Genomic DNA, 16359 nt, shown 5'->3' on the forward strand with positions numbered 1-16359 from the left:
AAAATATTTTTAAAAAAATCAAAAAAATAATCCACCAATAATTAAAATATAATGTACCCATCAATAAATATTATTATGAAAAAAAAAACAATAAAAGTACACATATTTGGCACTGACACGTCCGGAACGACCAGACTTCTAAAACTGTCCCACTACTTAACCCCTTTAGTGAACATGGTAAAAAAAAAAACGAAGCAAAAAACAGTGCTTTATCATCATACCGCCAAACAAAAAATAGAATAACATGCGATCAGAAAGACGAATATAAATAAATGGTACCGCTGAAAATATCATCTTGTCCCGCAAAAACAAGCTGCCATACAGCTCCATCAGCTAAAAAATAAAAAAGTTATAGCTCTCAGAAGAAAGCGATGCAAAAAATTTTTTTTTTCTATAAAATAGCTTTTATTGTAAGTGTAAAAGCGCCAACACATAGAAAAATTATTTAAATGTTTTTACAGCTGTAAACGTACTGACCCGAATAATAAAGCTACCTTATCAATTTTACCACATGCAGAACAGCATAAAAATTAAAAAAAAAACAATTCCTGACTTGTTGGTTTTTGTTTATTTTGCCTCCTAAAAATCGAAATAGAAAGCAATCAAAAACTGGCACGTGCCAGAAAATGGTATCAATAAAACGTCAACTCATCCCGTAAAAAACAAGCCATCACATGACTCTGTTGGCCAAACTATGGAAAAATTATAGCTCTCAAAATATGGCGATGCAAAAACTAGATTTTGCAAAAAAAATGCATCTTTTAGTGTGTGACAGCTGTCAATCATAAAAACCCAATATGATTCTGGTATCGGCGTAATCACACCGACCTGAAGAATAAAGTCGTCTAATCACTTATACCGCACAAGGAATGGCGTAAAAAATAAACTCTAGGGTTAGGATTAGGGTTGTGCTAGGGTTAGTGTTGTGCTAGGGTTAGGGTTTGTCTAGGGTTAGGGCTATGATTGGGCTAGATTTAAGGTTGGGCTAGGGTTAGGGTTATGGCTAGGGTTGGGCTAGGGTTAGGGTTGGGCTAGGATTAGGGGTGGGCTAGAGTTAAGGTTGGGCTAGGTTTAGGGCTAGAGTTGGGCTAGGGTTGGGGTTGGGCTAGGATTGAGCTTGGGGTTAGGGTTGGGGTTAGGGTTGGGCTTCGGGTTAGGGTTGGGCAAGGGATGGGGTTGGGCTAGGGTTGGGCTTGGGTTTAGGGTTGGGCTAAGGTTAGGGTTGGGGTTGGGGTTAGGGTTGGGATTTTTTTCAAAAGTAAAAAAAAAAGATGACATGGTGACTAGTGTTGAGCGCAAGTGCTCACTACTTGAGTTTGCATCAGGTGCTCTGCTATACACTGAGTATCGCAGGTGCTCGAGTGACATGCTCGAGTCTCTTCTCCATATGCTTCGCGGCCAAAAAAAACCTTGCGGGGATTGCCTGCTATGCATGACCGATCCCCGCAATGTTTTTTTGGGGTGTCTAATAACCGTGAAACATGCGGGCAGGGACTCGAACATGTCACTTGAGCATGCGCGAAACATGGTTCATACCTGAGTACCCGATGCAAACTCAGGTAGCGAGCACTTGTGCTCAAGACTAATGACAACTTATTCAATATGATGACCTAATGTTATCAAATTCTGTCGTACCTCTGGGTTCAAAATGTTCACTATACCCCTTGATAAAATCCTTGAGGGGTATAGTTTCTAAAATGGGGACACTTGTGTGGGGTTTCCACTATTTAGGCACATCAGGGGCTCTCCAAACGCGACATGGCATCCACTCTCGATTCCAGCCAATTTTGCGCTCAAAAAGTCACACAGTGCTCCTTCCCTTCTGAACTATGCCGTGCGCCCAAACACTGTATTTTCCCCACATATGGCATATTGGCATACTCAGAAGAAACAGAACAAAAGTTTTTGGGGTCCATTTTCCCCTCTTACCATTGTGAAAATAAAAAATTGGGGCTAAAAAAATCATTTTTGTGGAAAAAGTTTGATTTTTTTATTTTCAAGGCTCCATGTTATAAACTTCTGTAAAGCACTTGGGGGTTCAGGGTGCTCACCACACATCTATATAAGTTCCATGAGGGGTCTAGTTTCCAAAATGGTGTCACTTGTGGGGGTTTCCACTGTTTAGGCACATCAGGGACTCTCCAAACACAACATGGTATCCGCTAATTATTCAAGCAAATTTTACATTCAAATTAGTCAAATGGCCCTCCTTCCCTTCCGAGCCCTGCCGTGCGACCAAACAGTGGTTTTCCCCCACATATGTGGTATCAGCGTGCTAAGGAGGAATTGCACAACAAATTGAATGGTGCAATTTCTCCTGTTACCCTCATTAAAATGCAAAATTGGAGGCTGAAAAACATTTTTGTTGCAAAAATGTGAACATTTTATTTTTATGGCTCAATGTTATAAACTTATGTGAAGCACCTTGGGATTCAAGGTGCTCACCACACATCTAGATAAGTTCCCTGAGGGGTCTAGTTTCCAAAATGGGGTCACTTGTGGGGCATTTCCACTGTTTAGGCACATCAGGGGCTCCAAATGCAACATGGCGTCCGCTAATTATTCAAGCAAATTTTACATTCAAAAAGTCAAATGGCGCTCCTTCCCTTCTGAACCCTGCCGTGCACTACCAAACAGTGTTTTTTCCCCACATATCGAGTATCTGCGTGCTCAGGGGCAATTGCACAACAAATTTTGTGGTCCATTTTTTCCTGTTACCCTTGAAAAAAGAAAAATTTTTGTGAAAAAAGTTAAATGTTAATTTTTTTCTTCCACATTCCAAAAATTCCTGTGAAGCACCTGAAGGGTTAATAAGGTCTTGAATGTGGTTTTGAGCACCTTCAGGGGTGCAGTTTTTAGAATGGTGTCACTTTTTGGGTATTTTCTGTCATAAAGACCACTCAAAGTGACTTCAAATGTGATGTGATCCTTAAAACAATGGTTTTGTAAATTTTGTTGGAAAAATGAGAAATCGCTAGTCAACTTTAACCCTTATAGCTCCCTAATAAAAAAAAAGTTTGGTCCCAAAATTGTGCTGATGCAAAGTAGACATGTGGTAAATGTTATTTATTAACTATTAACATGATTTAAGGGCATGAAAATAAAAATTTTGAAAATTGCAAAATTTTCCAAATTTTCGCCAAATTTCAATTTTTTTCACAAATAAACACAAGTGTTATCGAATAAATTTTACCAGAATCATGAAGTACAATATGTCACGAAAAAACAATCTGAGAATCAGGGGGATCCGTTGAAGCATTCCAGAGTAATTACCTCAAAGTGACAGCGGTCAGAATTGAAAAAATTGGCCTGGTCATTAACGTGCAAACCACTTTGGGGAGTAAAGGGGTTAAGGGTAGGATAATTTTAAAATTGAGAGATAGAATATCCAAAAAAAAATCAAAAAAATCACATTGTAGAAATTAGATACATTTATTTGCATTTTGCAGTGAGAAATAAGTATTTGTTTCCTCTGGAAAACAACACTTAATACTCGGTGGCAAAACCCTTGTTGGCAAGCACAGCAGACAGACGATTTTTGTACTTAATGATGAGGGTTGTGCACATGTCAGGAGGAATTTTGATCCACTCCTCTTTGCAGATCATCTCTAAATCACTAAGATTTTGAGGCTGTCGCTTGGCAACTCGGAGCTTCAACTCCCTCCATAAGTTTTCTATGTGATTAAGGTCTGGAGACTGGCTAGGCCACTCCATGACCTTAATGTGCTTCTTTTTGAGCCACTCCTTTGTTGCCTTGGCTTTATGCTTTGGGGGAGGGAAGGAGGTTGTCACTCAGGATTTTACGGTACATGGCTCCATCCATTCTCCCATTGATGCGGTGAAGTAGTCCTGTGCCCTTATAATAATAATAATTTTTATTTACATAGCGCCAACATATTCTGCAGCACTTTACAATTAAGCGGGGGCCCTTAGCAGAGAAACATCCCCAAAACCTAATGTTTCCACCTCCATGCTTGACAGTGGGGACGGTGTTCTTTGGGTCATAGGCATTTCTCTTCCTCCAAACACGGCTAGTTGTGTTAATGCGAAAGAGCTCAATTTTTGTCTCACCTGACCACAGCACCTTCTCCAAATAACTCACAGAATCATCCAGGTGTTCATTGGCAAACTTCAGATGGGCCTTGCCTTCTTGAGCAGGGTGACATTGCGGGCACTGCACGATTTTAAACCTTTAAGGCGTAATGTGTTACCAATGGTTTTCTTGGTGAGTGTGGTCCCAGCTGGCTTGAGATCATTAACAAGTTCCCCCTGTGTAGTTTTAGGCTGATCTCTCACCTTCCTCATGATCACGGATACTCCACAAGGTGAGATTTTGCATGGTGCCCCAGAATAATGTTGATTGACAGTCATTTTGCATTTCTTCCATTTTCTTACTATTGCACCAACAGTTGTCTTCTTCTCACCCAGCATCTTACTTATGGTTTTGTAGCCCATTCCAGCTTTGTGCAGGTCTATGATCTTGTCCCTGACATCCTTAGAAAGCTCTTTGGTCTTGCCCATGTTGTAGAGGTTAGAGTCTGACTGATTAATTGAGTCTGTGGACAGGAGTATTTTATACAGGTGACTATGTAAGACAGCTGTTTTTAATGCATGTAACTAGTTGATTAGGAGTGTCTAATTGGTCTGTAGGAGCCAGAACTCATAATAGTTTGTGGGAGATCAAATACTTATTTCTCACCGCAAAATGCAAATAAGTATATCTAATTTATACAATGTGATTTTCCTGATTATTTTTTGTATATTCTATCTCTCATTGTTAAATTTAACCTACCCTTAAAATTATAGACTGTTCATGTCTTTGTCAGTGGGCAAGCTTACAAAAACAGCAAGGGATCAAATAATTATTTCCTTCACTGTAGGTATGCATAGAAACAGTATGCATAACAAGCACTATATTTTAAATGCATCTTACTCTCAAAGTTGTTTCATTTTTTAGGTACATCAGCGCAATAAAATGGATTCAAAGATGTGCATCCCTTTTCAGTGTATTTACCAATAAAAAAGTGTGTACAGTATGTCACTGACAAATGTGAAAGGAACCATGGTATTATTACATTACAGACAGTGTAATATATCACTACCTTGGCGACTCGCACCTCTTCCAGATTATTCTAGACATAGGTAGGATCACAGGTCATACTTTGCCCAGGATACTTGTATAAAGAAAAAAGTTCAGCTCACCATGTATAATTTCTTCAGGTGGTTCACACCTGATTTGTGCAAGGATAAGAGTCAGGCTCCAAACCTTCAACAGATTCCACAAAAAAGTGAAATATTGTGACACCTAAGTCCCTTTGTCTTGTTTTAACTTTTTCACAATAAATGGAGTTTTAACTTTTTTCACATTTCCTGGATTTGTGCTGGATTTCTCATTTTTCTGTGGAATTTGCCCAGGATACTGTACTCTGAGGCTATGTGCCCACGTAGCAGATTTGATGCAGAGCGTTTTTGCCTCTCTCTGGCAGAAAAAAACGCATGCAGATTTACATGCGTTTTTTCTGCCAGAGAGAAGTGTTTTTTCAGCTTTTTTACATGCGTTTTCGCATGCGTTTTTTCAAGCAGTTTTCCAAGAGATTGGAAAAGTGCTTGACAAGTTGGTCACACAATATAAATCCATGCAACCGGCATGGATTTATAATGTGTGAACAACTGATGATTTAAATGCAGCATCTATAGTAAAAAAAAGAGAATTAAAACGTTAAAAATAAAAAAAAAACTGTATACTTACCTCTCTGGTCTCCTCCAGTCTGCTCCCGGCCGCGTCCTCTCTCTTCGGTGTCCCGCAGTGTACTGTCAGGACCTGCGGTGATGTCATTTAGTCAGCTGATGGTCACGCGACCATCACCTGACCGTCGACATCAGCGGTCGCGTGACCATCAGGTGACTAAATGATGTCACCGCAGGTCCTGACAGTACACCACGTGACGCCAAGGAGAGAGGACGTGGCCGGGAGCAGACCGAGGGCCGCCGGAGAGGTGAATATACAGGTTTTGTTTATTTTTAACTTTTTTATTTCTTTTTTTCACCGCATGGTAGCCGGGATGAAGAGGAGTTGTAGTCTCCTCTTCATCCTGGGTACCACACGCACCGCGATTACGCTGCAAATTCGCGGCCATTGAATTTAATTGAAACACAGCAAATCCACATATACCTGCGGGTTTGCTGCGTTTCATTGTTCCTCAATGGCCGCGAATTTGCAGTGTAATCACGGTAGAAATGGTCATGCTGCGTTTTGCAACGCAATGCGAATTCATATCTTGACATATCTTAGTAGGATTGATGACTTGGGAAGACTTATCTTTTTGATGACAACATTTGTAGAAACCTATTTTGATTTGGCCATGCTACAAAACAAGATAGATCAATGCCATTATTTCTGTCAGAAACACACCAAACCGTGAATATTTTTTAATTATTTCAATTATATTGCCTAGCTCAAGAAATGACCACGATTAAAAGTTGTCTAACTGTGTCATTGCAGGATGATGATGCGAGAGAAAATCGTTTCAGCTTTACAGCATATGGTATGGGACCTTGTCTACAAGCAAAAGATGGCGTGACTCCAAAGGGACCTAACCCAGCACCTATAGCACCAAAAACCCATGAAGAGATGAGAAAAGTGTTTATTGACAGAGCAAAAAAGATAGACACAATTTCTCGAGCCTGTTTCCCACTGGCCTTTTTAATATTCAACATCTTCTACTGGGTGATCTACAAAATTCTAAGACATGAGGACTTTCACCAGCAAGACTAAAAGACTAAATGCTGGTATGTCAACATTAAGGTTGTCCACAAAAGTATGGACATCAACGTCTTAATTCCATTTTTCCCTAATAGATAAAAGCTTTTCAAATCAAACTGAAAATAACACAATCACAGCTACACTATACTGCCAACTGTTTTTACATGATATTACTCAGAGGTGTCAGTACACAAAGCTTACTGTTTTTTAAGTGATTTTTTTTACTGTATATTATACACAACAGGACCAAAAAGCTAAATTGGTTGTAGATTTTAAAGTGACCACAAACTTATTGACCTTTTTATTTCAAGTTTGTGAAAACCTTTAACTTATATTTTTAGGCAGTAAAAACTATTTTTAAAACATGATTAATGTCACATTTTGTACAACACAAAAAATCCTGAAAGGATGGCAAAGCTTATCAATCTGCTCACAATACATTAAACCTAGTAAGTAACATTAAACCTAGTGAACATTAAATGCGACATAGCATATTATGGATTCAAGTCTTGTCCTTTCAGATCACATCTGCTTAGACTTTAAGAAACAGTAAAATTCACTGCACCATTGTTAAAAAGCCGACTACCTCGATTGTGGTATTGGTAGCCAATATCTGTATATGAGTAATGGAGAAGATACATTACCATGAATAGCAATCAGAATATGTTCTGAGATATGTACTGTCAGGGAGGAAACTAAATTATGAAGATGTCACTTATGTGATGTCACTTTAAAAAATATATACATTTATGATATAATTAAGTGAAGCTGGCATGGAAACGTAGATAACAGAAATTAAGGAGAAATATATAAAAATTGGTTCAAAAGAAAAGTAGAAAAATGAAAGCATTGCTCATAACACCACATCAGATTGCTCCTTTCATATTCAAAACGGAAAATTAGATCGCGACTTTAATGATAGCTATGAGAAAATGTGACACTTTATGTGCGCTAACTTTGATAAATTCTGAAGTGTTTTAGAATATGCCAAAATAAACCTAAAAGAGGTTGTTCCCTGCAGGATAAGTCATCAATGTCTGATAGGTCGGGGTCCAACACCCAACACACCCACCGATCAGTTGTTCTCGGTATCAGTGGCCATCAGCTTAAACTGCTCAATTGCAGACCTGCTCCTTCTTCTTATAGTGGCAGTGGCAGGTTACTGCATATATGCCTCCTATTTATTTGAATAGGAGGTGGATGTGTAGTACCCAGATGCGGCCACTATCAGAGGATGGAGCAGCTCCACAATTGGGCAGTTCCTGTCGGCGGTCATCAACACTGAGAACAGCTGCTCGACAGGGTGCTGGGTGTCGGACCTCAACCAATCAGACATTAATAACCTATTCTAATGATAGATCATCAATGACAAAGTTGTGGACAACCTCTTTAAAGGGTTTTCCCCATCATCACCACTTATCACCATTCCATAGGATGCATAATAAGTGTCTGACAGCTGGGGGTCCCACTGATAAAACCAACCACTGAACAAGAGAACAGAGGTGCCATGTCCTTTACATGCATGCGCACTGCTGCTTAATTTAAAGTTTAGAGGACTTATACAGAGGTCTTGCAGAACAGGCATGTGCGCGAGCTGTAGGGAAGGAAAAAAGGTAATCAACTCACCTTCCACGGAGACAAATTAAGTGTGGAAACCATTTGTAATCACATAGGAACCCTGGTAGACCTTGCTTGGTCAGAGTGTGGTGCAAGGAATGTAGAAACAGGTCTGAAATGGAAGAAGGGTCCATGAGGACTGGGCTCCAGCACCAATGGGAACATGTTAATAGATATCTTTTTGCCTTTTCTCACCATGGGTAAAAGTTAAAAAGGATTAAGGATCCATAAGCTTACACGTTTGCGGGTTAGCTGTGAATAAGGGTTGCTCACCTGAAATACTTAAGCTCATGGATCCGTAATCTTTTTTATCTTTTTTCTTTTTCCCACCATGTTTTTAATTGCACAGTAAAAGTTATGTTTTAACATTTTCCCAATGGTGCTGGATCCTTCTTCTATGTGTGCAAGCTGTTCCTCTTAATTTGGGGACACAAGACCTCCATTTTTAGGATCACTTCCAATCCCAGCAGTGGCACTCTCAGAGATCAGATGCTTATTACTTATCCTGTGAACAGTAGATTTGTGTTAATTGTGGGAGAGCCTTTTTAATGATGAAGGCCAAAGTTCTTATAATTACAGAAGTAGAATATATGGTAGGATGTTCTCATAATAATGACCATATTTATATTTGTAAATTTAATTAATATATTTGGTATGTATATTTATGTATATGTTGACTATTTTTTTGTAATTTGATATCACAATTTGACCGTATGTTGTTTTCATGAAAATTTTCTGTTTTGTTCATGATTAATATCAGCAGAGGTTAGAGGACTGTTCAGTCTGCAGATATAATATAAAAATACACTTGTAAATGAACAGAACCTCACAACTACCAAGTATCATAAGGATGCTGCCTATCAGGGAAATTATTAATATATGGAAAAACTGTAAAAGTATACTAAAATAAAAAAGGACATTGCTAATTATATGGTGCATTGCATAAATAATAATTTAGTACACAACACAGCTGTAAATAATGTCCAAAGAGCACATAATAATAAATAATAATAATAATAATAATAACAACAGCAACGATAATAATAATAATGATAATAATAATAATAATAATAATAATAATAATAATAATAATAATATAAGAAATATTAGAAAACTGCTCTGATCCTGGAGAAAATGCCAGGTGCCAGCTCTATTGCAAAATGCATGTTATATGATTCTGACCCAAACGCTAAGCATTTAGACAGGAATTTGATTTTTAGACTCTGTCTACACCAATACTTCTTCAACTGTTTGTCGTTCCATTTTAAATTTGGCTTTTAGACTCTGTCTACACTAATGTTTCCTGATCTGTTTTTCATTGCATTTTTTTTTAATTAGTTTCTATTAGATCAATCGAATCTCACTTGAACATAATGAAAAAACTTTAACATGGGTCTTCCCAAACTGCTGTTTTTGTTGATTCTTTTAGCAAGTTATCGTACATGTGTATTTATGAGAGATATATTGAAGAAAAAAAATTAAAAAAATTGAAACAAAAAGCATCTTTGTGGAAGGAGGTCATGATGTATCTTTAAATCTTCAAAAAAGAATTATACCCAAAATACTAGTGCCAATTAATATAACTTTATGCATCAGTTGATCAGTGTGGATAAGCTGCACAAAAAAGAAGAAAAAAAAAGAATAGTAAAGATTACTCAGGTAAACCAGTCCTGATAATAACTGCCAGTCATACATGTGCCAAGTATTAATAATGCTTTGATATTCCAATTGTAATAGATGCACAAGTAATTACCAACTGCTAGTGAGTTGCATTGAGGTCCTCTACGCATCACATGCAGCTCCCTGGATAGTGGTTGGTCTATAAGATATTTACAGTATTACAGTTTTAAACAATTTTACAATTTTATACATTCCAAATGTTTCTTAATAAAATGGCAAAAAAACATGAAATAAGAATATCTTAAGTAAGTGACCCATAGTCAGCTGTGCAGTCCACTGAGAATTCTTCCCTTTCTATCTTTTTAATGGTTTTCTCTTTGATTGCTGAGAATTCGTAATTTTTCAATGTCTCTATTTTATTTGAAATTTTTTATGTCCGTCCTTATATTATTTCATTTTTAATGTATATCTTAGGATGGACGTACACGGTGTTTACAAATGTTGCATCCTATAATAGCAGAGATGTTTTACAATGGTAGAGGTTCTTTGGTCTACAGCGTTTTTTAGGAAAAAAAGAAAACAAAGTGGTTATTTGTAGGGTTATATCTGTGTTATTTCCATTGGGTTATTTTGGAGGTGGGAGGGGGCTTAGTGAATGCTGCAGCCTACTATTAAGTGTAAGAAAATGGGCCCAGTATGAACACACTACAAAGAGTACTGTTTTTGTGCCATCTATAGATCAATTTCGGTGTGTTTCTTAAGTTTATGACATTTTTGGAATTGAAGCATGCCTTATTTTAGGTGTTGATGAAAAATGTAATGTAAAATGTATGAACACAAAAACACAGAAAACGAAAACAAAATGTATGCTTTTTATTACAAGCCAAAAAAAGGTACAAAAAATATGTAATATGTGAAGAGAAAACTAATAGTTATGTATCCAAAATATGTACAAAAGAAAAAGAGAAGAAAATGTCCATAGAAAATAATAATGTTGCTGATGTCACTCCTCAATGGATCTCTAAAAATGGAATTTCCTTTTGGCATATTCTACATTTTTGATAAGTCTTTTAAGATATCATTGAACTATGAAAATATCGCTGTACTATAAAATTCTGAAATCTAATAAGTAGAGATACTTCATTTTTAGAGATGAGCAGATCGGGCAAAATTTGAATTAGTCTGTTTATACGGATTTTCCTTGGAAAGTTATTATCTGCAAATTTAATATCTCTTTTAATGCTCTGGGGTGTCTCCAAACCCCAGAGAATAATAAATATCAGATGTGAAAACTAAAAATAAAAATCCTTATGCTCACCTTACTGCTCACCTATCTGGACCCTCCGTTCCTCACCGTCACTTGCTTGTTATCACTGCTGTGAGTGCCAAATCCTGGGAGTTTGATGATGCCTGACAGACTTCTGCACATGTCTGAGGAAGGTCACAAAGACATTAGATCACAACGTGTACCATCACCTTGTGCGCGTGCCTCAACAGAGCCAAAAATCCTGGCTAGGCCTAAGAGGCCCGAAAATTTCAGCGTTCTCAGCGGTGATAAGAAGATGCGATGAGAGCCGGATGGGTTACAGTGAGGAGCAGAGGATCCGGAGAGGTGAGCGGTAAGGTGAGTATAAGTGGTTTCTCTTAGTTTTTAAATCTTACATTTATTATGCTGTGTAGTTTGGAGTGATCACAGAGCACAATATAGGAATTTAAATTCATGGAAAATAACTATACTCTCTGATTATAAGAATTATTTATACTTTTTTTTTTGCTTTAAAAAATTTGATTTTGCTGAATCTGCGCTGAAGCGAATTGCAAAAGATCTGCATTTTGGCGATTACGGATTTTTGTAATAGTCAAGTAGAATTAAACTCCACTCTAATATATTCGTTCATCTTTACTCATTATATTTTACATGTACGAATGTGTATGTTGCTTTTAATATTTTATAAATGTTTATTTTTCATACTTAATGTAATAATTTATATACAGTACAAAAGTTTGAACACACCTTCTCATTTAAAGATTTTTCTGTATTTTCTTGACTATGGAAATTGTACATTCACACTGAAGGCATCAAAACTATGAATTAACACATGTGGAATTACATAGTTAACAAAAAAGTGTGAAACAACTGAAAATATGTCTTATATTCTAGGTTCTTCAAAGTAGCCACCTTTTGCTTTGATGACTTCTTTGCACACTCTTGGCATTCTCTTGATGAGCTTCAAGAGGTAGTCACCGGAAATGGTCTTCCAACAATCTTGAAGCAGCTCCCAGAGATGCTTAGCACTTGTTGGCTCTTTTGCCTTCACTCTGCGGTCCAGCTCACCCCAAACCATCTCGATTGGGTTCAGGTCTGGTGACTGTGGAGGCCAGGTCATCTGGCGTAGCACCCCATCACTCTCCCTCTTGGTCAAATAGCCCTTACACAGCCTGGAAGTGTGTTTGGAGTCATTGCCCTGTTGAAAAATAAATGATGGTCCAACTAAACGCAAACCGGATGGAATAGCATGCCGCTGCAAGATGCTGTGGTAGCCATGCTGGTTTAGTATGCCTTCAATTTTGAATAAATCCCCAACAGTGTCATCAGCAAAGCACCACCACACCATCACACCTCCTCCTCCATGCTTTATGGTGGGAACCAGGCATGTAGAGTCCATCCGTTCACCTTTTCTGCGTCGCACAAAGACACGGTGGATGTAACCAAAGATCGCAAATTTGGACTCATCAGACCAAAGCACAGATTTCCACTGGTCTAATGTCCATTTCTTGTGTTCTTTAGCCCAAACAAGTCTCTTCTGCTTGTTTCCTGTCCTTAGCAGTGGTTTCCTAGCAGCTATTTTACCATGAAGGCCTGCTGCACAAAGTCTCCTTTTAATAGTTTTTGAAGAGATGTGTCTGCTGCTAGAACTCTGTATGGCATTGACCTGGTCTCTAATCTGAGCTGCTGTTAACATGCGATTTCTGAAGCTGGTGACTCTGATAAACTTATCCTCAGAAGCAGAGGTGACTCTTGGTCTTGCTTTCCTGGGGCGGTCCTCATGTGGGCCAGTTTCTTTGTAGCGATTGATGGTTTTTGCAACTGCACTTGGGGACACTTTCAAAGTTTTCCCAATTTTTCGGACTGACTGAGATTCATTTCTTAAAGTAATGATGGCCACTCATTTTTCTTTACTTAGCTGCTTTTTTCTTGCCATAATACAAATTTTAACAGCCTATTCAGTAGGACTATCAGCTGTGTATCCACCAGAGTTCTGCACAACACAACTGATGGTCTCAGCCCCATTTATAAGGCAAGAAATCCCACTTATTAAACCTGACAGGGCACACCTGTGAAGTGAAAACCATTTCAAGTGACTACCTCTTGAAGCTCATCAAGAGAATGCCAAGAGTGTGCAAAGCAGTCATCAAAGCAAAAGGTGGCTACTTTGAAGAACCTAGAATATAAGACATATTTTCAGTTGTTTCACACTATTTTGTTAAGTATATAATTCCACATGTGTTAATTCATAGTTTTGATGCCTTCAGTGTTAATGTACAATTTTCATAGTCATGAAAATACAGAAAAATCTTTAAATGAGAAGGTGTGTCCAAACTTTTGGTCTGTACTGTACATGTTATCAGAGTATTTTAGTGTTGGCTTTACAAAATGCCTCTGACAGATGATGTCAAATGAAGATAGAGCATGTAAGATCACTACATGTCCAAATCCTTTCGTTGGAAGAAGAACAATATCCATATGAGTCTGTCAGCAGCTTAGTCCTCTACTTTCCCTATTGAAAACCAAGCACACTTGGTCATATGGAGAGAGATTAGTTGACTTCAGATGTAATAGCTATTACAGTGGTAGAGAGAAATATGGAGCAATGGAATAAACATTGGACCTTTTTTTAGCAAAACTGACTAAAAGTAAGACCACCCTTGCTGCCCCTGGTAACCAGAGATCAGCTTTAATTTCTAAAACTGTGTTAAAATGAAAACTGCGCTGTGATTGGTTGCTATCGAAAAAAAAAAACAATTCTTATTTTAGACAGGTTTATATACATTTTAATTCTCCCTAACATCTATTAAGTGAGCTAATATTTCACAGTACAATACATGTTAAAATAGACTGCATTCAGATTTTGGTACATACAGCTACTACTGCTACTACTAGTACCAGAAATACTGTTACAATTAAAGTAGTTTTCCAAGTTTCATTTTTTATGCTTCTCTATCTGAAAATAACCAAATAAAACTTACCCCATGCTGCACCAGCACTGCTTTTCCACCATTGCACTCAGTCTTGACATGACTGCAGTGGTGATGTCATATGTACAGCAATAGGTAGCCAATCATGAGACTACTGAGCCCAGTGATTGGCTGCAACAATTACTTGCTGTAGTTGGATCTCACCACTGCATGTCTGTCAACAAAGACCTTAGGCAGCACTGGAGAGTCAGGTGGTGAGTCTCATTTTGCTATTTTTTTTACTAATTTATTAGAGGATGCCTGTGGTATAAAACAAATTAAACCTTGAAAACAGCTTTAAATATATGAATATATTCTACATCCTATACAATAATTAGTGACATTGTAAACCGTGATGACACATATAACACAGATTTCAGGAATTGTCTGTTAAATACATGAACTAGCCTTTACGCTACATCTTTAAACTACTTTAAAGGGAATCTGTCAGTAGGATCAACCCTCCTAATCTGTCTTTATGGGTATGCAGGTCCTAGGAAGCTGAAAGAAATACCAACTTGATATCTGTGATTTGATATCTTATTCAAGAAAGAATCACGCTCTTCTTAATATGTACCCAGATCTCCCGAAGAATCTGCCTCCAGAGCTTATTATGAATGAAAGGGGAGGTACCAGTGTGAGACATGTAATGACTGATAGTTTGTTCTCCTGATCTACGTGTTTCACACTGGTAACTCCCCTTCTCATTTATAATAAGCTCTGAATGAAGATGCTCAGGGAGATCTATATCCAGTCCAATCTTAACTGCTCATTTACATATTAATAAAAACGTGGACTTCTCTGGGAAGAAGACATCATATCATAGCTATCAAAGTATCGTTTTATTCAACTTTCTATTACCTGCATGCCAACATAGATGGCCTAGGAGGGTTGATTCTGACAGCTGATTCCCTTTAAATGTGCTGTAATTTTATTTTTTTCTTTCTTTCTTTTTTCTTTTTTTTCTTAGAAATGTCTGTCTGTCTTATTACCCGCTGTAACAAGACACATATTATAACTGCAAAAACATTATGTAACCATAAATATTGGCAGTTTTACTATTTAGCTAGATTACTCAAATGGAATTGCTTTGAATTCAAGTGATTTATCTTGCTATCATTATCCTAAATAGGTTAAAAAGCCTGAATGAATATTATTTCTTAAATACATTTTATTGCCTTATATAAGCAATGTAAAATGCGTTGCTTGAATTGTTTTACTAATATTAGATTTCATTATTTTAAAAGATAAAAATATGACAAAAATATATTTTCAACTAAAGTTTTCAGTTGCTTACAAGAAAAGTTCCCGATATATTTAAAAGAACATATATATAAAGACATAAATAATAAGGTATAAAAAATGTATAATAATGTACAAAAAGACTTATTGTATTTTATGGTGCCATGTAATGCCAAAGTATGGCACCATAGAAGCAATGCTTAAGGGGGAGAAAATATGCATGCAGATACCATATAAAAAGGGTGCCATATTACACATTTGTGTTGTACTAGAACCGAGTGATAAAAGCAATATTGAAAAACAAGTGAAAATAGATGACAAAACAAATAATTATATATAATAATTTAGGAATAACATTATAGATCTCCTTTTTATTTTATTAGCAAATTATTTATTTTATACTATTTTTTTTATTATTATCAAATAATCTATTAAATGAAATGCCTTAATTGAAAGATATCAGCACATGGCCTTTCAGTTCTTCAAAGCACTATGTTCTCTTTCTTCTCACTTGCTCTTTCACGTCCTCCGTTTGTGAGGAGACATAATAGAATAAAGAGTAGTTACAGAACACATGATCAGTAATTACATTGGTTAGCAACTTTTGCCGACCTCTTTGTACTGTTTTGCAGGGTCACATGCCTCACATATCTTTTTCTATGACAAAAAGATATCATGTATTTTTAACCCTTTTACAACCCATGACGTATTAGTACGCACATTTGCGTACCCCCCGTTCAGTGAGGGCTGCTGCGCTGAGCCCTCACTGAACCGAGCACATGTCAGCTGATTCTTACAGCGCTCCACCCGCGGCTGTTAACATGTTAAATGCCGCTGTCAATCTCCGACAGTGGCATTTAACGCGCGCTTCCGGGTTGCGT

At 37.3% G+C, this 16359-nt stretch overlaps 1 protein-coding gene across 1 annotated transcript in view; it reads left to right on the forward strand.

The window, feature by feature from the left end:
* The window catches only part of GLRA3 (glycine receptor alpha 3), a 562486-nt gene extending 554672 nt beyond the window's left edge, over nt 1-7814 (forward strand). The window contains exon 9 of the mRNA XM_073656226.1: nt 6503-7814. Coding sequence (XP_073512327.1) covers nt 6503-6775 — 273 coding nt within the window. The 3' untranslated portion in view covers nt 6776-7814. The remainder of the gene's footprint in view (nt 1-6502) is intronic.
* Nucleotides 7815-16359: the final 8545 nt, after the last annotated feature.

Source organism: Phyllobates terribilis, unplaced genomic scaffold (genome assembly GCF_046119375.1).
Source record: "Phyllobates terribilis strain yellow unplaced genomic scaffold, ASM4611937v1 Scaffold_1__5_contigs__length_1240528914, whole genome shotgun sequence".
Lineage (NCBI taxonomy): Eukaryota > Metazoa > Chordata > Amphibia > Anura > Dendrobatidae > Phyllobates > Phyllobates terribilis.